Source organism: Bactrocera oleae, chromosome 5, assembly GCF_042242935.1.
Source record: "Bactrocera oleae isolate idBacOlea1 chromosome 5, idBacOlea1, whole genome shotgun sequence".
Classification (NCBI taxonomy): Eukaryota; Metazoa; Arthropoda; class Insecta; order Diptera; family Tephritidae; genus Bactrocera; species Bactrocera oleae.
The window spans coordinates 10,833,518-10,856,293 of record NC_091539.1 but is presented as its reverse complement, the minus strand read 5'-3'; the positions used below and the strand labels follow the sequence as shown (position 1 = coordinate 10,856,293).

The 22,776-nt window shown below is 30.9% G+C and overlaps 1 protein-coding gene across 4 annotated transcripts in view; it reads left to right on the top strand.

The window, feature by feature from the left end:
* The first annotated feature begins 8,566 nt into the window (after positions 1–8,566).
* ct (homeobox protein, cut) overlaps positions 8,567–22,776 on the top strand; it is a 207,895-nt gene continuing 193,685 nt past the window's right edge. For 3 of the 4 annotated variants that reach the window (XM_036371098.2, XM_036371099.2, XM_036371097.2), the window contains exons 1-2: positions 8,567–8,780; positions 11,025–11,868. In XM_036371098.2, coding sequence (XP_036226991.2) covers positions 11,749–11,868 — 120 coding nt within the window. In that variant the 5' untranslated portion in view covers positions 8,567–8,780; positions 11,025–11,748. Of the gene's footprint in view, positions 9,054–11,024; positions 11,869–22,776 lie in introns of all 4 variants that reach the window. The other variant, XM_070109374.1, reaches the window with a different exon arrangement.

Below are 22,776 nucleotides of genomic sequence, written 5' to 3'. Positions count from 1 at the left end.
TAAGAGAAACGAAAGTGAAAAAATCCAAGAAAAACTACGCCAACCGTCCAGGCAAGCACAAACAGAAGCTACGATGACAGTGACGACGACATTGCCAAAGACCACCCAATCGTTTCAAACACTTCAAAGCACCAATCGTAAGAGTTTTTTAAATGCTTTTCCAATTTGTTGGCGCTGGCATGTGTGGCATATGAGCTTTTAATGAAACGGCTGTTGTTGTTGTAGCAGTTGTTGGCAGGTATTGTCAGTAGTGCTGCGAATATATGTACACTCGAGTCGGTGTAAATATGTACACATATATGTATTTATCATAGATGTGTATATAGGTGTACATATTTATTAAATATTCGTAATTTTTATTACTTCAGCTGCCTTTCATTATTTTCTTTCGCTCGTCATATTCACTTTACTATGACAAGCATAGAGAAAACCAAAATTCACTTGTTCCAACTCCTATTTCATGCACGTCCTCTCCAATACTGCACACATGCCTTCTTTTTTTTTCCTTCCAGTCCTCGAAACTCTGTGCTTTTATACAATTCTTCAACTGTCTTTCTCAACTAAACTCAATATCTGTATACGTAGTTATGGATATATATGTTTGTTAATGCAACCGAAGCGTCAGCAGCTTGACGTAAGCTACCCACCCACTAATCTTACACACACACTACATATTGTTTTATATTCGACTTTTTCTTATCGCAGTATGTTACTGTTGTTGTTTTATGTTTTTTTTTTTTAATTTTTTTGTTGTTATTTATGGTTTTTTGGTTTCTTTTTGCACATACGCTCATCTTATAGCGAATGTTCCAATGATGTCTATGGTGCCACTAATGGTAGAGCGACTCTCATACTCAACAGATTCCAACGCTAGTTCATCTCTCTTTCTCTCGGCATTTTGATTTATTTTGTATTTGTTGTGCATATTCGTTTTGTATTTTTTATAATTTTTTTTTTTTGCTTTACTGCAACTCTTCGTGTACCAGAAATGAGCTTTAACCCGTACATACCTACGCATACAGTACCCCTTCTTGCCCTAACTGTCATCTGCTCCACAGTAACTATCTCCTTCTGCACACAGCTGCCAATGTAGCTTGATTGCAAGAGTTGGTGCTGATTTTTGCAAGCACAGGCGTAGGTAAATTATATTTAAATAAAAAAATGTCTTATTTTTTTTTAATTCGTCGTAAACTACAAAAACCTAAGATTTCTCTTACTTATGAGACACAAAATTTTGGAAAATAATTTTTTTTCACTTAACTGTATAACCCGAAAGTAGATATCAATTCATAGGCAATCTTAAAGCTTTAAGTATATTTCTGTCTCTCTCTTTCGTTCAGAGTTGTTTTGAAAAAAAAATTTTAATTATTATTGCTAATTATTTTTCACAAAAGTTAAAAGTTTTTAAATAGTATGACTAAGAAAGTATTTTAAACATTTTCAAAATTCCACCCATTTTTACGAAACCCCTATACTACGCGTCGACCATGTACATAAATCCATACGCCTATGTGTATTATTGCTGTTGTTTATCACAATCAGCAGTACAATAATTTCTGTGTATAATTGCAAGCGATGCCGTGACGTATGCACAACTGCAGGGCACTGTCATCCATCGGTTGTCAATCAAGCGTTCAATTCACATATGCAGAACAGAGAAAGCATGAGAACCATTTTTCTCATATTATAATTATTTATAATGCTTGTTGTTGTTAAAAATTTATTATAACAAAAATAATTGCTTTTAACATTTTTATTTGGCATTCGTTTATTTAAAAAATTACAGTAAAGCTATTTTAATCACTGCCGACTTCAGGGCCAAGCAAGCAACATAATAAATTTAATAAATCGTAAGCGAAAGAGGCGCAGCGTTCAGCAGTCAATTGCAAAAAAAATAGGAGAGTGTATGAAAATGAAAAAATTATAAGCTGAGAAGGTGTAGGTGCATGCTGGAGCAAAGCTATCAGCAGTTGTTGTACATATGTATATACATACAATTGTACAAATGTGTAAGTACCCTTCACTTCCCTATCTCGCTTGTTTTGACTATGCGATTCTACTATCAAAATTCTTTTTAGTGCTTTCTTGACTTTTTTGGTTTACTCTTTCCTTTCACATTACATTCTGTTTACTTTTGTGCAACAGAGAAAAATTACATTTTTCTCACCATCTACCGCAATACGTGCAAAAGCATGTGCGTGCGTGTGTGCACACGTTGCTGTTGCTGCTTGTTGGCTTCTCAGCAGACACGAGTGAGTTTGTTGTCGGATTTGTTGTTACTTTTTACGTACATTAATGACGTTGGTGTGTTATTGTTGTTAGGTGTCTGTTAGGTGCATTCGGCTTTGCTTGTACGTATGTACATATGTATACTGGTGAATGTGGTATGATTTGTCGATTCTCTCGTTCTTACTGCTTTTTCCCGCTGCTGGCAGAGCAGTTTACATGACCATCGCCTGTAAATGGCGAATCAATCAAAGCCAATCAAATCGATGAACTGCAGTGCTGTGAGTGAGTGAAGTGATTGGTTTAGCTGGTAGTGCGGCTATTTTTTGTTATGCTGCTGACGATTGGCAGTAATGATTTTACGGTATATTATATTATTTGAGTAAATAAATAATGGAGAGTATATGCAATTGTTTTTGCATATAATATTAATTTTAAAGTAATTTTTTAATAATTTAATAATAATAATATTAAGTAGATGCACTAAATATATTTTGGATCAAAAAATATTTTTCATAATTTCAAAACTAAAATTGTGTTGAAACTCAAAAAAATATGATTTGAAAGATCTTTATGCTTTTAAATAAAAGTTTGTTCTTAAGTCTTCTTTAAATAGTATATACGTATATACTAAATCTGTTCCCCTACTAGGTTATAACATAAAAAATATAAAGCTTAATACATTAACTAAGTCCATATTGAAAAAGAGAAAGATATACATACATATTTATACTCGCCCTTATATTAAAACTATAAAGACTACTTAAATTAGAAATTTACTACATCAATACCTGAATGATACATTTAATTGAAATATGAATAAGGGATTTGAAAATTGTTGGCAAACATTCAATGTATACATATGTACATATGTATGTATATACTTCTTAACTTTTATCAAGTAATTTAAAGTTATTCAGGTACGAAATAATTATGATTGCCTCAAAGTGTCATATCCTCTCAAAGTCTTATATAGCCCGCAGTATGTACATACATATATTCATATATGTACATATATAGTATGTATATTTATGTATGCATACAGATATATGCTCTTAAATACAAACTCAAATGCCTAAAAAAAACTCAAATCTTCTCGTTCTATCCCAGGAATCCCGTCCATATCTATCATCGATGTACAATCAAATAAAGCGAACGCCCAGCCAACCAACCAACCAAACTCAATCTACACGATGCTCAATAACTACAACAACTACTGTAGCATTTAAAAATAAAATAAAAACTGTAAAAATTTGAGCAGAGTGACAAAAGCGAATAAAAGTAATCAGCAGCCTGCCGCTCAGGGCAGCCAAGAAAGATGTGCGGCCCCAAAACTACAATAACAATAACATACATACATATGTATAACATACGCGACAACGGCGATGGCGCTCCACCTCAAGCAAACAAACACACACATGCAACTACGTACGAGAGAAAAGAGAGTGGTTGGTTGTAAATAACAAAAACAGAAAAACATGACGAGTGTGAGGTCTTGTGGAGCATTATAGACGAAGACTGAAGGACAGTAGTCGAAAAAGACGACAGAATAAATGGAAAAGAAATCGTAAACGTATTGAATACTAGTTGATGCACGAAACAACAACAACAGCAGCAGCAACGACAATGCTCCAAAAGACTAACAACAATCGCATATAAGAAGCAGCGTCGCGCCGGTGCGAGAAAAAATCGGATTTGTGCTCGTCACATACACACACACACACAGACACATGCACGTGCTTACAAAAGCCAGTACGCCCTAGAGTGGTGTATCACCCAGCCCCCCAAAGGAGGCGAAAAAGTTAAAGAAAAGAAAAAACAGCAATAAAAAATGCGACGATGAAATGATTTCAATTGAATTGTGAGACACACGCGACAGAATGAAATAGCAAACGAAGCCAAGAACCGAAGTCAAAGCAACCAAGCAAGTAGACAGCCAGCCGTACATACAGTCAACCGGGCAGGCAGTCAAGCAGCAGCAGCAGGCGATAACGAACGGACGAACCCAAACGAACCCCAAACCCAACAACAGCAACTATGTTATAACAAAGAGCATACATAGCTATAAGGAAAAAAAAAATAAAGAATAAAATAAAAACAAAAGCAACAGCAACAGCGTATATGGCGGCAATGACAACAGCAAGAAATAATGGGCCGAGAGAGAAATAAAAACAAATTGAAGTGAATGAATGAATTTCAATACATTGGCGGCAGCTGTAATGGCAGTGACGACGACTTCGACGCAACCCACTCGCATGACCGAAGTCAGCGCATAAGCTCACCTATACAATATACTGCCATGTGCATGGAATTGAGAGACTCAACGCTCTTGAAAAATAATCAAACGTGCTCAAGTGATGCAAAGCAAATATAAGTAAGCAGAGAAAAAATCAAAAAATAAAAGCCGATAAAAAACCAGTAAAGAAAACACTGCCGAAGCCATCGAAGACCCAACACACAAATACAATGTGTAATCAGAAAAACCGAAGAGCGAGTTGAGTTTGCGTTTGGAGAGAGTGAATGCGCATGAGAGCAAATTAAATAAGAAAAAAATAAATATACGTTGTATCAAATACAAATGCTAAAATTTCTTTAAAAAATCCACTATGACCGCTCACAAATCGAGATCGAAGAAAAATTAAAAAGGAAAAACATGTGTATGAGTAGTTGGAAGAACGAGCACACTATCGTTGAGAGTATGAAGGAGAGCGCACATACGGATTTTCACCCAAACGGGGTAGGTGGGGGTTGTAATAGAAAGTAATACTTACTTGCTTATTGTCCAAAATAAAAACAGAAAAATCAACAGCGTAACGCAATGACAAATTCAATGCAGTTAAAAGAAATCAAAAGCAAACAATAGTAAAAACAACACACAACAGCAGTCAAATATACTGTGAGTACAACAGCAGCGCAGCACACACACACACTCAAGCAGCCAAACGAAGGAATAAAGCAGCAAACCTGCTGCCAGTCTTGCATGACGTCGGCGGCGACTGCGGCTGTGGCATAGGTCAACGCCGCTGCCACTGGCACAGAATTGAGTGGTTAGTTGTTGGTGAGAGCGTGTTTATAAGGCAGCAAATGAGTGTGTTCCGGTTTGAGAGCGCATTTTCCCTATGATTTTTCTACTTTTTCCAAATGATTTTTGAACAGCATATATGTATGTATGTATTTGAAGGATAGCTAGTTGTTGCTGCTGATTGGATTTGAGCATTTTATGCAAGGTGGTTTAAGGATTTTTTTTCGTAGCATACAGGTTAGGTTCGATGGTGTTTTAGGAGGGGCATACTTTTGAAAGAGAGTGGGAAAGTCATATTTATATTCTTGATTTATTGAAATATATGCATATGCATTCCATACGGAATGAAGTAATAAAAATAAGTAATTATTAGAAGAAGTATATGAAATTCCTTTTAGTAATCCGAAAATGTTATACTTGACACTATGGAGGTTCTGCTTAACGAAGGACCACGATTTAGCCAATCAAGAAAGTTAAAGAATGATTTAAGTTAATGCTCAAAATTATAAGACATGACTTTTTCTTGGAAAATGCTACTGAAGTAATAATCTTTCAGCCGATAAAAATCTGGATCCGCTTCGGTTATATACATATGTACATACGACTGTCAGGCGAATAGTATATACTATTTATAATTAGTATGTATATCATTAAAATCGTTTTCGCACTCCGGAACACACTTAAAAATATATAACTCTATAGCTCTGATAAACAGAAGTTACATAAATTCTAGATTCTTTCGCTGTATTCCAAACGCAGAAAGAAGCAAGTCCTTTGGAAAAATATAAGCAACCAATTCCTGTGCACTAACATATCATCTGCATGCGCTTATCTTAGACTGACGGAGCTGCCCAATGTTATGATAATTAATTTATATAACGATAAATAAGTTTTGTTAATATATATTTGTTATACACATAAAATATTGAAATCATTTCAAAGCCTTAAAATTCAGCACAAGGCAAAGCTTGATAGATTACGACTGTTTTGTGGTTTCAAGTTCCATAGACAAGAAATTTTTATTAATTAAGACTACATAAAATTATATAATTAATTACATAATATTAGTAAATTATAAAATAGAAAATTATAATAAATATTAATAGATATTATAAATAAAATTTCGCACTCTTCTAAACCATTCAGCTACAAAAAAATTGTAGATTTCTCAAAAATTGTTATTATCAGATTCCAAAAAAATTCTAAATTTCGCTTAAAAATTTAGAAATCAAAATATATTTACAAAAAAATATTTATTTAAATATTGTAGTTCAAATTTGTATACGAAATAACACTTGCAACAAAAAAATATAAAAAAAACTTTATATGTTGTGCTATAAAATTTTCAAAATGCAAACTAATTTAGGAATTATAACAAGTTCTCAAAAAAAAAATATTAATAAATTGTTATAGTAGAAATTTGTATAAAAAATAATTTCTTAAAAAAAACTTTAATTTCTATTATTTTTTAAGACCCAAGCCATTTGTTATAGTATATATGTGTTTTGTTTTCATTTAACATTTATATTTGTGTATATATGTATGTATATATGTGAGTATGCTTACTATTGCCATAAGCATTTATTGAAATATTGTAGATTGTGGTTAAATTTTAAACCACAAACGAATTGCGCTTTTAATAAATATGTCGAAATAATATGTAAATATAAGTAATGCAAATAAAAGTTTGAAGTAAATAATATTTGTACTAAATATATACTATAAATACTACAGAATTTTAGTTTTTTTCCTAAACTTTTATTCAGAGAATTTATTTAAGTGGCAACGACTTTATGATTATAATAATGCAACTATTTAAGTACAAGTATTTCTAACTATGTGTAAGCTGCAATAATAATTTGTTTTACAATAAAAAATAACTTTTTTGTTTAATTAGTGTCTTTTTGCAATAATTTAAAATTGGTGAACACTTGTTTTGAACTGCAATTAATATTAATATATGTCTATGTATATATTTTATTAAAAATATTTTTTTTAAATTGGTATGTGTTCTTTTTTTAACTTTAGATTTGGTTAAAAACTATTCTGAGCCACAATTAATATTAATAAATATTTTTTAACAGCATGTGCCTTTTTTTCATAATTTACATTTTAATAACATTTAATAGTAATTTTAGTTTTCTAGTAGTAATCTTCTACCCTCAGCCTTTCAACTGTTCCCAAGCACAACAATAACTAATATACCAGCTATTTACTTAAATGTACATATATATAAATATGTACATTAATACATACATTTAATAAATAAGATAATCCCACCACTTATTTCTTCTGCGACCTGTACCGACTCTCATAAAATTCCAGCTACATTGAAAACCCTTCATTAACCAGTCACTCTATTTCTTTAACAACTTTCAACGGCATTCATTTCTTTTCTTTTGAGCGCAATCATAAATCGAGCCAACAAACACCGGCACTCACAACAAATGAGCCGAAATAAGCCGATGCGAGCGCCATACTTCCGCAGTTGCTGCAGTCAGCATTGACGCGCGCGTCGCTGCCGCCATTGCCGACTGAGCGCAAAGAGTAAGCATTTACTACAGTAATCAAACCGTACACATGGAAATGTGGATGAGCAAGAAAAATAAAAAACATAAAAAAATTGCAAGAATAATATAAAAAAAAACACATACATAGCAAATGTGTAAAGTAAATCAAAGACAGAAAATTATAATAAAATAAAAAAACAACAATTAAGAAAATAAAAACGACAACGAATGGGTAAAAAGCAATAACAATAAATGAGCCAAAAGTGAGGAAGAGCTACAGCAGCGCTGTTGCTGTTGTTGTAATGCTGGTGATGGTGGGCGCTGTGCGAATGAACCGATGGAACAACCGATGATGGAAACGATTGGCAACGCCAAACTGAATAGCAATAACAAGAAATACTACCAACGCCGCCAGCCACCAGCCACTAGCCACCAGCAGCAAGCAGCGCTACATACTTGGTGTAGCATTCGAAGAATCGAGCAGAAGAACAAACAGCGATAATAACAAACACACACAGCAGTGCTAAACAGCGCGCGCAACAAGAGCACCACTACATCGACGACTTTCGAACGAATGTTGGCCAATACTCCACTGCATACATGCAGTCGCCACCGCCACCGCCACACCGCACCGCATACACATATACACACATGCATACATACATGTATGTGCCTTGCGCTTGTACCACACTGCTAGTGTCTTGTGTGCGGTCGACGTCGCTGCTGTTAGCGCTGTCGCTTGGGCCATACACACGGGAGGGTTGTGCGCGCTTCGTTAATGTTCGATTTGTTCAGTCATCAGCCGAATTCGTGACAGGCAACATCTTATTAGATTATAGTTGCGCTGTCTGCGTGTGTGTCTGTCTGTCTGTCTTGCTTGTTTGTTATTATTATTATTATAGCCTAGTGTAGTACTACGCCGCTGGCCTGGTCGGACAGCGACAACGATCGATGGCAAATTGATCAATGAAAAAATAAATCGCAAAAAAATATAACGGGCTTTTTTGGCAGTACGATATACGGTAAAAGAGGTTCATTAATTAACTAATGCATAAATAACTGTGAAGCAAAAAAAACAAAAACAAATCGGTGACAACAATAAACAACAGCACGACGCGTTGCGTGTACGGTAGTGTAACAAAAATAAAACATTTTTAGCAACAATTTCGTATGAACGCCAAAAAATATTACATAAACAACAACAAATGTTTGCATGTCAGCAGCAACAACAACAATAATGCTAAATTGTGGGCGTGTATAAATATGCATATCTAGTAAACACTGTTTATATACAGGTGTGTGCTTGTGTAATTACGTGAGTGTTGGTAACTAAAACAAAGCAATGCAACAAAGTAGCAACAAAAACAACTGGCTATTTATAAAAAAAAATATTTATAATTTATACACATAATTTTTTTTTTTTTTTGATTTCGCGTCGGTAAAAATTTGTTATGCGGTTTTACATAAATAATGTACCGAATTTATTTTAAATAATTTTCGTGTGCTTACCACAACTATGTAAAGCGCATAAATATTTTTTTTCTTCCAATAAAAAGGGAAGTAGTGTTAAATACCTAGCGCTAAAACTGCAAGAAAACATTTTATAACTGTGACAGAAACTAAATGTTGCCACTATAACATAAACAAAGTTATTTATAAATAATTATGTGTTTGGATTTTGTACTCGAAAATAAGTTTATTAAAACTGTGGAGGATTGTAAAAGTTTTAAAAATTTTTAAGTTTAAATATTTATAATAAGAAAATGGAGCGATAATAATTACTGGCGCTATAACGAAAATGATTTGAGAATATGAGAAATATTTTTTGGAATTTGACAATAATATTTTTGAAACTGTGGAGCATTGCTAAACTTTGTTTTTTTATAATTTAAAAATTTAATAATAATATATTATATAATAAAATTATATTGTGAAAACTTACAACGTGAAACTAAACACTTGTTACTAAGCTAAAGAAAGTTGAAATCCCGATTATACAAAATAAGTTGGAAGTTAAAGCCGTTAAGCAATAGGAAGCAAGTTAAACAGAGTTTTATTATTATTTACTGAAAAAGCAAAGAAACTATTTGTCAATCAAACGTTTTTATTCAGTAGTTGAAATTGTTTTTAAATCGTGCTTGATATTTTGATAACGGTAATTTAACAGTTTTTAAGCAAGCAAAAATAAGTGATAGTTTCAAACTTTTACAAAACTTATATTAAATTTAAATATTTTTGTTTTGTTTTTGGAAAATTTAGGTTTGATTTGGAAAAATTAACGCGGTTTTTTAATTAAAAATTATTAACTGATTTTTAGCGCAGCATTTTGTTGCAGACAATTTAATTGAAAATACCTAAGATATTAAGAAATATTGCTTAGGTATTTTGCTCAGAGGAAAACAAAAAGTGAAATTAGCGACGGCAAAACACTCTAGTGAACTACGAAAAGAAATTAAAAGAAACTGTGTGAACAAAGGAAAAATTACAAATCACGTTCGTTAGACACTTGAGGGACGTTTTATTTTGTAATAAACAAACTTTAAACAAATTATTGAAAAATTAAAAGAAATAAATGAAAAATACAAAAATGTGGCAATATATAATATTAGACCAAAATTATTTTGTTTCACATAAACTAAAAATCAGAACTTAACCAAAACTGTTGCTTTTAAACTACAAAAATTTAGGCTTTGGTGAATGCTCAGACCTTTTAAAAGAATTTAAACTCTAAGGCTTACGCTAATTATTTTATTTTTTAAGAAAATTATAAAGCATCAAAAATGTACTTATTTATGCAGACATGCTAACGTTTCTTTAAAAAACTATGACTGCCATTCAGCGACTACTGAAGAAATTAGTAAAAAAAAAACATTTTCTTATGCGGCGACTACGTAAAAATTTTAATTAAATTTTATTATTTCAAAAATAAAGCAAAGAACAACAAAACAATTATTTAATGAAGTGAATTATTATTCAAAATATATTTTTTTTCATATCTGAAAAAACATGAGTGAGGTAAGAGGCATAAGTAATTAAAGCAAATAAAAAATTACTTAAGAACTGTGAGTGAGTGAGTGAGTGAGAAGAGACAAAAACAATATAAATATGTACAAAATAAGACTCAAATCAATTATTACCAAATTAAACTTTTCAAAACTAAATATATAACATTACCATACTATTTTTCTATGTGCAACAATGAAATAAAAACAGATACAGTGTTTATTTTCTATACAAAAATTAAAAAATTTACAATTTTCTTTCAGTCACAAATCAAAAATTCCAAAATTTCGCATTATAAATGGCTAAAATCAGACCAAGATTAAAATTTGTAGTGAGACGACATATGAAGAAGAAAATTTGAACCGGTAGCTAAATTGATTAAAAAAAAAATCAATGAAAGTGCATTAAATTGGTGAAAAAAAAAAAACAAAAATAAAAACGCAGGCATACAAATGTTAACGGTAAAGTGAAAAAGTGCAAAGAGCGGCAGTGAGAAAAAGCTGCTTAGAAACACCACAAAAAAGCTGTAAGCATAACATCATACAACATTTCAACGAAAAAACAACAAACACGGCAACGCCAGCTAATAAAACAAGAACAACGCGTGCCAAAACGCCAGCAACAACGGCAACAACAACGACAACAGCGTGTGTTGCCGGTGCCAGGGCGGATGTTGCAGCTGCTGCTGGTGCTGGTACACCCACAACACCACCATCATTAACAACAACAACAACAAACAAAACAATCGCAATTATACCACCAACAACAGCAGCCACAACAACAATAGCAACTACTACTAATACAATTTTAGTTAATACAACTGCGTGCTTAACGGCGTCCAATAAGCATAATAACAATAATAACAACAACAATATAACATTAGCTAATACGCAAATTAGTAAATTTACAAGCAGTGATAATACGTATAATCAAAACAACAACAAACTGCAATCGTCAGAATTATTATTAGCAGCTAGCAGCCACCGAATGCAGCCGCAAGTGCCGCAAGCCGCTGGGACAGCCGATATGGATTTGACGGCTGTTCAATCGATGGATTGGTTTTTCAAAAAGGAGCAATTTTATCTATTGGCACAATTTTTACAACAGGTGAGTGATGCAAGCAAGTTTTATTAATTATATATGTATATAAGGGGGAAAGCGCAAAGAGTACACTAATACAGAGAGTATAGTATGTATATACTATATACATATAAGGTATATAAAGTACAGTGTTAAATATAGCTCAGTGCAGATATATATATTCAGGATTTTTTTTGTTGCAATGTTGTATGCTACGATATTAATAACTGCGAGAGCTGCATTAACCAATTGTCTTCTCTCTTAGAAACTTTCCGTTGGATTTTTATTAATTTTTTAATATGCTAGATATTTTCGAAAAATATTTTTTTTATTTCTGGCAAAAAATGTTAAAGTGCAAAAACTGTATTATCGAGCTTTTTATTTAAAATTACCGTGTTAACAACTATTTCTGAAATAACATGCACCAAATTTTGTTATTTGTATTTTTTAAAAACTTTTTCGTAGCTAATTTTACAGAGCGTTATTAACATGCTAGTTATTTTCGAAAAATTATTGCTTCATTTCCGCCATTTAAAATGGAAGCAATGTATTATATCTAGCTTTCTATTTAAATTCAACGAATTCAAAACTATTCGAAAAATTCGAATTAAAATTCAGCAATTATTGTTACTTTCCCTTTTCGAAACTAAACTTTCAAAACGTTTTGAAAAGTATTTGGTTAGGAAATGACTTTCGTACGACAACTTAAACCGTTACTCTTTTGAAAACTATCTCCAAGCTAATTAAATTTTTTTTAAATGCTAATTAATTTCGTAAATATTTTCTTGCATTTATTTTCAAGGTGCATGTATAAGATTCATTATAACCAGCATTTTATTCGAAATTGCCGTGTTAACTATTTCTGAAATAAAATACATCAAATATTGTCGATTTTATTTCTCGAAAACTTTCTCCAACCGAAGTTTGGAAAGTGTTTTAATACAATATGTTAGTTATTTTCGAAAGATATTTTCTTAATATCTTCCCTTAATTTTCAAATTGCACATATAAAATTTATTATACCTAACGTTTTGTTTAAAATAACCGTGTCAAAAACTATTTCTGAAATGAAATTCAACGCATATTGTTATTTGTCTTTTTCCAAGAATATTTCGAAGCCAATTTTACAAAGCGATTTGTAAAATATTTCGTTAAAAAGAAATTTTGTAAGGCAACTTAAGCTTGCCTTGCATAAAAAAGTTGTTGCAATTCTTAAATTTACAATTACTGCAATTTTTCAGCATAATAAAAATAAACACCTAATATACCTAACTGGTACGAAAAAAAAGTATTGAAAGAAAATGTGGAAAACTTTTTAAAGTTGACCACAAATAACAAAACATTTTTTTTTTTAATTTCGAATATCCATTGTATCTTTCAAAATCGAGGTCTTCAAACTAACTTCGTACCTAAAAAAATTTTCTGGTTGATTTTCACTGCCTAACATTTATTTTCTGCAAAATTTTGCTATTATATGCAAATCTTGCATTTGTCTTTGTTGTTGTAGACTAAAAAAAAAATAAAAAAAATTTAATTTTGGTGATCTATCACTTTTCGAATATCTCAAATTAACTTCGTATTCAAAAAAAAAAAATCTGACTGATTTTAACAATTTTCTATCAAAATCGAGCTCAAAAAATTAATTTCGTATTTAAAAAATATTACTGATCGAATTTAACTTCATACCATAAATTATTGCTTTTCACTTCAAAATATTTATTTTTAGCAACTTTTGCTGTCACATGCAAATCGTGCACTTGAATTTTGTATTTTCTGTTGCATTACAACACCAGAGTTGCAGTGTTGTAACTCATAATCTCACAGAAAAATTTCCAATAATAAAATTCAATATAATTACAGCCGCTTGGCAAATGATGATTGATTGACTTATTGAGTATTTAAGCGTTGCAAATGTGTAGAAAAAGTACCAGTTGGAAAAAAATACCGTTATATCATTACAACAAACGTTAGCTTAACAATAAATTAATATGCAATCAATTGACAATTGGCAATAGAAAAATGCAAATTCATAGCAAGCCAACGCGTTACATACATATGTACGTATTTGTGTGTATGTGTAAGTAGCAAAAAAAATTTGCTTACTTAAATAAAAACCACACAATTTGCTGCCCGCTTGCCGCCACTGCAACTGTCTAACAGCCGCTCGCGCACTTCTGTGCCGCAATTAGCGTTTGCCGCACACGCACACACACACACATACAGACGTATAGTGACTTCAATGCAATTTCTCAATTCATTTTCCAATGTAATTACTCAATTCAGCGACTTATAGACGCGACCGGTTGGCTGACGGCGACGCGTAAGCTTTTCACTTTGAACGCAGCATAATTATTTACAGTAAATTTTTGTGATTTCGTCACAGGACAGCAATATGAGCATCAGCGCTGAGCTGGCGAAATGTGTGAAAGAAAGTTTGTTTGAAAAAATAAAAAGGAATTTTGTTAATAAGTAGCAAAAAAATGTAAAATAGTGTTGCAAGCGTCTAGACAAACCCGGCTGGCTTAGCGCACCGTTACATATATATGTATATATATATATATTATATATAGCCAGCATATAGATATTATTGACTTAAATACGTCTGCCTATATGGTTGACACTTTTCATTTACAAATTCACAATAATACTTGCTTGTTGCAATAAACGGGGCATTTTTGCACGTTGAAAAACCGCAACAGACAATTTGGCCGTGCGCCAATCGGAAAATACAAGAAACAAGTGCAACCCTCGCTTGCTGCAAAATGCAAACATAAATGCATTTCTATTTACACAAAGTGCCACAAACATACACATACGCACACACACACGCATACAGCATGCGCCGCTGCCACTTGTGTCTGGCTGCTCCAGCCGGTCGTTTTGTGTGTGCAACTATTTTTAAGAGCCCTTCATTAGAATTTCTTACTTGAAACGATCGCATAAATTTCAAATTTTGAAGTTAATTACGTTGCAAATATTGATTTTGAAGTTGCAAATGAAAGATTTTCCGTGCAAGTGGTGGCTAGATTACTTGTGCGGTGGCAGTGTTGTTGCCGTCATGGTGCATGCCAGCGCAGATGAGTTATATGTATTTGTGGTAATTTTATAATTTTGTGACATTGGAAGCCATTGTGGCGCTGTGTGGCGAAGTGTGCGATTTCGCGGAAAGACGTGCGAGATTGAAGCATTCCAAGGAAGAAACTGATTTTTTCAAATTTTTGTCTATTTGAGTGAAGTTGTTGGCGTAAAAATGGAAAAGGCAAATTTTTTGGAATGTTGCGCAAACGTTAGCGTTTTAATATAAATTTTTAAATTACAACTTTTTAATTTGGAAAATTTTTATTTATTAATTTTGAAATATTTTTATGTTTTAATTTTGAAAAAATTTAATTTTTTAATTTTGAAAATTAAAACTTTTTTATTTTTATTATTTTGAAAATTACAACCTTTTTATTTTTGAAAACTACTTTTTTAAAATTTTTGTAAATATGGCTGCCAAATAACGCAAAAATCTTATTATTACTGAATTAACGTTAATTTTTGTAATTTTCTGTTATAAGGATTTGAAAATCTTATAGATAAATTTCATACATTCACTGAATTCATTGGAAACAAAATCAATAAAAGTCTGCTGCTTACAAAAAAATTTGAAATTCTAAGTTTTTAATTTACGCATTCGTTTCTGTAAAATCTTATAATAATTAAAAAATTAACTTTTATAATTCTCTTTATTCGAAAATTTCATTGGAAAACATATAATAAAAAGTTTCCGGTTACAAAATTATTTTAAATTTTGGTTTTTGTAATTTTTTTTAAAATTTTTGGTTTTGTAATTTGTTTTTTAAATTTCTCGGCCATATCAAAAGCTTCTAAAATATTTCGATTAAGTTTTATATACTAACTGAATTCATGTAGCGCTTCGAATTTGAAAATAGATTGGTAATTTCAACATAGCTAGTCCCAAACTCTTAGATTACTTTCAGTAATGCAACTCAGATGTTCATAATAATCAAAATACAGTTTAATGTTTGTAATTTTATTTACTCTGAACTCATGTAGAGCTGTCGAATACGCAAATCGAATATTTTTTACAATTCAACATTACTAGTTTTCAACTCTTAAATTACCTACAGTAATGCTGCTCAAATATTCGCACAACTTTATATATTTAAAAAATAATTAACTTAGAATTTTAAAAGCGTTTTCGAATTAGAAAATCGTATGCTGATGCTATTAACTAACATTACTAGCTCCAAACCATTAAATTACCAGCAGTAATGCAACTCAAATATATAATGATTAAAGCAAACTTTTTATATATTGGAAAATTTATTTTCTTAGAATTCAACGCTTTTTTATTAGAACAATGAGTGTAATTATTCATTACCATTAAATTACTTTAAGTAATGCAACTAAAATATTCATAAATATTAAACCAAAATTAATATATTTGAAAATTTATTTTCTCTGACTTCATAAAAGTTTTCGAATTTGAAAATCGAGCGCTAATTACAGTCTCCAATCATTAAATTACTTTCAGTAATGCAACTCAAATATGCATAATGATCAAGGCAAACATAATATAAATCTCAAAAGTTAGATTTTTTTACTATTAGTTCAGTAATATATACGTTTTATGTACAGCATATTACGTAGTCAAGTTAAAAGTTTATCAAAATTACAACAATAAAAGAAAAAATATAATAAAAATAAAAAATATTTTTATATTTATTTTCTTACTTCTTCTTAGAATACTCGTATACACTTTTTTTCCAATATTTTTTTCATAAAAAAATTTGTTTGTGTGTATGTGTGTGTTCTCATATTTACTCGCTGCCGTTGCTTGCAATCTCTGCCGCAGCTTCGATATTTGCTTGTTGTTCAATTCAATCGTGTCATTAATAAATAATCAAATTCTCGTTAAGTAACAAGAAAAATAACAACAACTATATCTGGCTACAAGCGGTAATAAACCGTAACACCAGCGATTTTGCTGATTTCGAATTTTTCGCATTGAAAGCTGTGCAGCATGCATAAAGCGTTACATATACATATATACATACATATGTATGTATATATATTTGAGATCTCATAGATCGTAACAAGATTCGAATCGAAGTTTTTCTGAAGCAACATCGCGCCACAAATATACTTATATACATTTACTGCTATGACGCTTATCCCATAAGCATATAGCCGAACGCCGATAATTTGCTGAAGCGCAGAGTTGACGACAACTTCCTCATGTATGTACATATGTATGTATGCTGTTGTCTGTGTAAATATTTATGCATAATCTATGTATAATTGTATAAGTGGCAGCATTTTGAAAACTTAATTTTTTCTTATTGAACGCTTCCACGAAGTTAACAAAATTTTTAAACTTGTTGTTGTTGTTGTTTATATTATGATTATTGAATGATTTCCAAGGAAGTGATCAGTGAACTGCAGTTGATCGCTGATCAACACGCGAGCTGATTTACTAGAAAATGAAGCGCTCGCGATACAACAACAACTGTGGCGAAGTAGGTAAGAAAAGCGGAGATGGTTATAAAGGGAAGCGTTATAATGTTGGAAAGAACAAATAAAGTTAGTGATGTGGTAAGGCGATTTCGAAATGACTGACGGCGCTAAATAGCAGAGTGAAGAGCGGATAGATGCAACGAAAAGCTGTGTTGGTGAAGCAAGAATAAGAAGATAAGATATTGGAAGATCATTAAATCTGTGAAATATTATACGGAGTTCATTGCTAGTATTGATATTTATTGGCGCTTATTGTTATTGATAATATTCAACTTATTTTAATAATATAATCTTCAACTAATTATTAAAAAAGCTAGTTGGCTGGATGGTTTAGTTATTCATATAATTATGATAAGAACAGATAACAAATTTTTATCAAAGATCTCAATGACTTAGCGCTTTTTCATCATAAAAAAATTTAAGTAAAATAATTAATTAATTTAATTTAAAAAAAAAAAATGATTATATAAAATTATAAAAATCAAATTTTTGAAAATATTGAGAAAATATTTATATAAAATTATAAAAAAAAAAATTATTAAAAAAATTTAAGTAAAATATTAATTAAAATAATTTAAAAAAATTATTATATAGAATTATAAAAACCAAATTTATGAAAATAATGAGAAAATATTTATATAAAATTAAAAAAAAAATATTAAAAAATTAAAACATATTTTAAAAAATAAAAAAACATATTTCAAAAATATTAAAAAGCACATATAACAAAATATAAACAATATGTAAAAAGGTTATTTAAAACAATAATTATAAAAAATAAAAAAACATTACAAAAAGTTAATAGTCCGCAAATAATTACTTTTATGATTAATATTAAGCGCAAAAATTGTTAAAATTTAAATTAAAATCAAAAATTTTTAGAAAAAATTATTTAAAAAAAATAGAATTCTATAAATATTGTAAATAATTTAATAAGTAATCATTTGTATAGGCGGCTCCACACACCAAAAATTCTAATTCACTTGCTGTCTGCATTTGAGCAACTTTCAATTATGTGCAACAACAATTTTGCCGCCAACGGCTGCTTAAAAATACAGTTGCAATCAATTTCGTGGCACACAAGACATTTAAAAGCATTTTTATCAATTTTTTTTAATAAATATATTTAATTCTTTTTATCGAAAACGAAGGGCATCCGTGGACCACAGTGAAACCCATACGCCGCACGCCGCGGCTGCTTTGACAGCAGCTAGTTGAAGCTTACAGCTCGCATTGATTGCACATTTGCGCAAAATATTTTCTTTAGATTGAATTTCATGCAAGCATGACAGCGAAAATTGCCGACGGCAAATTGCAAGCGCAATCGTAGCTGCAGTAAGCCAAGAGGCAGCGGCAGCTAGAGAGTTGTTAATGCAATGCAACAACAATTTGACTGACGTATAATATTTTATATATATGTATGTTTGTAGTTGTTGTGTGTTTGTGGATGTTGCATACTTGTTTTTGCACTGGCAAGTATTTCTAGGAATTCATAGAGTTTGCAGCAGCCGCTGCACTGAGCCCGGCAGTTGCTCCTTCAATGGCAAACACATTAGCAGCAGTTCAACCGGCTGGCTAGCTGTTTATTGCCACTTGCTCACGCTGTTGCTGCAACATTAGCGCACACTAAACGCTATGCGTGCAACTAAATACAAATTTATATATGTATATGTGTATTAGTTTTGCTCACTTTTATTTTCTTGGTATGCGCTTTTTTGGAATACTTCGTGGCATGCAACAATTTACAATATTTTGTCTGAAAACAAAATTGTTTTTGCCACATTTGTACGCTATCACTAACGCGTAGGTGTTGATGCGCTATTTTCGAAAATAATTGGAAATTGCACACAAAAAATATTTTACAATGCGTTTCTCATATATTTATATTTACGCATACAAGTGTCTGTATGTGAGCTTTAGCGCACAGCCGAAGCTGCTTTTGTTCTGCTTGTTGTTTATTTGCTTTTTTTCGAATTTTTTTTCTCATTTCTTTTGCCATTTTTATTGCAAGTTTTGTATGCTCAATTTAGTATAATTTATTATTTGCTCAATAAATGCACTCAAATGCCAGTAATTATCGCGGAAGTATTGCTACAAAGTACATTTGTAAGCAGTAAGTAGTACAAAGATATATTATATATTGTATTTATGCATATATATATATGGAATACGATATTTTTTAGTTGATAAATGCGCACAAATTTCACCTTACGATTAAATTTTGAAGAGAAGTGTATAGTATATTCATAACTTTTTTTGAAAATTAAGTTTCTAAATTTATTGAAATCATCTTTTTGGTGATTTTGAGGTAATCTTCAAACTTTTTTTGAGTGCAGCATCGCTTTTTGATTCCAATATGATTTTTATTTTTGTCATTTTTAATATTGTCAACTTTTTCAAACTATCTTTACCTTGCATTTATTAATGCGAATGCTCTGATAGCGTGAATTTGCCCTCAAACATATTTTTTATAGCATGATTATAGTTCTGAAATACCTGCGTTAACTTTATTTATACATTTTAGGCCCCTATTATAGTTTTAATTTAATTTAGCCCGCCTTCAGTAAATATATGCAGCCATAAATAAGCTTTGACATATTTTATCAGACCTTAAATATGCACTTTATAACGGTATTTCAGCTTTGAAATCCTTTAATTGGCCTTAGATACAATATTTTTGTATATATATTTTAGGAATATTGAAGGTATTTAAGCTAATAAGCCGCTCATTTCGACTTCAAATACAAATTTTTTTACATTTTTTTAGTTTTTTTTCTGTTTGAGCGAAAGTTGTTGGATTGTTAATAGAAAGCAATTTTTTTTGGAGTGTTGAGCGAAATTTTGTGTTTTATGATACGAAAAAAATTCGGCTATTCAAAAATTCAATTAAATTTTATATTTTTATTTATGAAAAATTAAAATTTTTTATTCTTTAAATTTTTGTTATTTTTTAGTGTTTCTAAATATTTCTGCCAAATTATGCAAATATATTATTATAACGGACATTTTACAATTACATTTTTTAATACATTTTAATTTCATTTTCATAATTGAAAATTTTAAATCTTTTAATTTCGAAAATTATAAGTTTGAAAATTTTAATTTTTTAAAATTTTGTTATTTTTTAGTTCTTCTAAATAATTCTGCAAAGTTTTGCAAATATTATTTTGCAAAAATATTATTATAACTTAATCAACGTTAATGTTTTTGTTTTTGTAAAAACATGTCAATAAGCTTCGAAAATGTTATGAGTAAATTGATACAAATAATATAGCAAATATTATATAAACTCAGCCATATTTTAGGATCTATGAAAAAGCATACGAAAATTTTATTTAATTAAAATTTATTTTCCATCTTTTTTCTCCGTTTGAATTTATTTTTAAAACTGTGAAACTATTGTTCTATACCCCATGTAAGTAGACAAGACAGTGCTAGGTTTTTAATAGATAACACAACTCTCTACATACATACATACAAACAAACATGCATACAAAAACTCTCCGCCAGACAACTTGTTCCCCACAACATCTATCATCCAATTTCAATGCTCCACAGAGCCAACAAGTATTTAGTTGCAATAACGCTGACCAGCCACTTTATCATCGCCCACTTGTAATGGCCACCGCAAAAGCGATGCCAATAATTTAGTAGAAAAAAAATTGAAAAATTTTAAAAACATTACTCTACAACAATAATATTATATATTAAAGCGTGACACAACGCCCGCTGCAGACACCGCCAATAGGCACAACAGCGCCACTGCAAAGGCGCATACACCTATGTACATTAGTATGGGTACAGAAATAAAATAAGTAGAAAAAAATAAGCAAGGAAAATAACTGCAGGGAAGTGAAGACGACACCGGCATGGCTTAATGCCTTCCGATCAGCCAATACCGTCATTAACGCACTCAAGCAGTGGAACCAAACTGCCACCAGTTGGTGGCAGCAATAGCGAAAGCAGCAACAACAACAGGCTGTATTGTAAAAACCATAGCATGTCAAAGTCAGCGCGAAAGACAAAAAGCAACAACAAAAATATATAAAAAGAACAACAACAACCACTACGAGTAACTGGTTAAGACCTCATGAAATCAAAGTGCCTGGCAAAAAGCGCGACTGTGGCAGCAAAACAACAACACTAACAGCAATAATAGCAGTTAAAATATGACTGGCTTGTGGAAAAAATGTGAAACTGTAACAAGCCAAATGGTAGCAGTGACTGTGGCAATAGAAATAATGGTAGCAGACCGCTAATAACGTACATGACAGCGCTGCTACGTATTTTACTTATGTACATTCATATGTATGTATGTGTATGGATGTTTGCTTGCATGCGCTTATGTGCAAATAGTCACCATTGTCGTGCCACTATTGTGGCGGGCGTTTTTGTGGCTGCGTTGTTGCGGTTGCTACCTGGGAGGTGTGCCATATTTCAGCTTCTTCGCGTTTTTTTTTTGTTTTGTTTTGTAAAGATAAAGAGCGTGCTTGCCTCTAAAGCCGCGTGGTTGTTGTTACTGCTGCTGCTGGTGTTGTAAGGAAAACATTGACTTTGCACGCTTGGCCAGCTGATTTAAGTGTGATTTTCCTGTAAAGTTCAGTTTCTTGTTTTTTGCTTTTCTTTTTGCACCAAAATTTAACATTTCTAGTTTTCTCGAAACTTCGCGCGAATAATTTTTGAAATAATTTTTTTTATAAGTAACTTTTTAATTAATAATTTTTTATAACTTGTTTATTTTAATTCAAAAACTTTATGGTTTTGGATTTTTTCGAAACTTTTTGTGTGCAAATTTTTTCGAAATTAATTTTTCTTAAATTGGTTTATTTTTTCTCAAAATCTTTACAGTGGCTTTTTCCAAAATTGTGTTTGAAAATTTATTTGAAATCAATTTTTCTCTACGTTACTTTTTTAATAGTAATTTTTTTAATATGTACTATTTTATAGCTTGTTTAGTTTTACTCAAAAATGTATAGTTTTCTTATGTTTTTGAGATTTTCTGCGATAATATTTTCGAAAATAACATTATAAACATTTAATAGTATATAATATTTAATATTTTTGATTTTGCAAAATATAATATTTTCTAACTCTTTAGTTTTGGTTCCAAAATCTATATATTTAGATATTTTCCAAACTATTTGGACAGAACTAAAATGTTTTCCAAATTTGTTTTCTATTTTTTTGTTTTTTGGTCAAAATTGTATATATTTGAATTTCTTTCGAAATTTGTCTTCAAATATAATTTGTGCGCAAAATTTGATGATTGCAGCATTTTTTCTCAAGACTTTTTTTATAAAATCTTTTTTGAACTTATTTTTTCTTAATTATTAGTCAGCATTTCAAAATATTTTCCACTAATTAAAAAAATATTCACGACAATGGCTTGTAAAATTGTATGAATGGTTATTG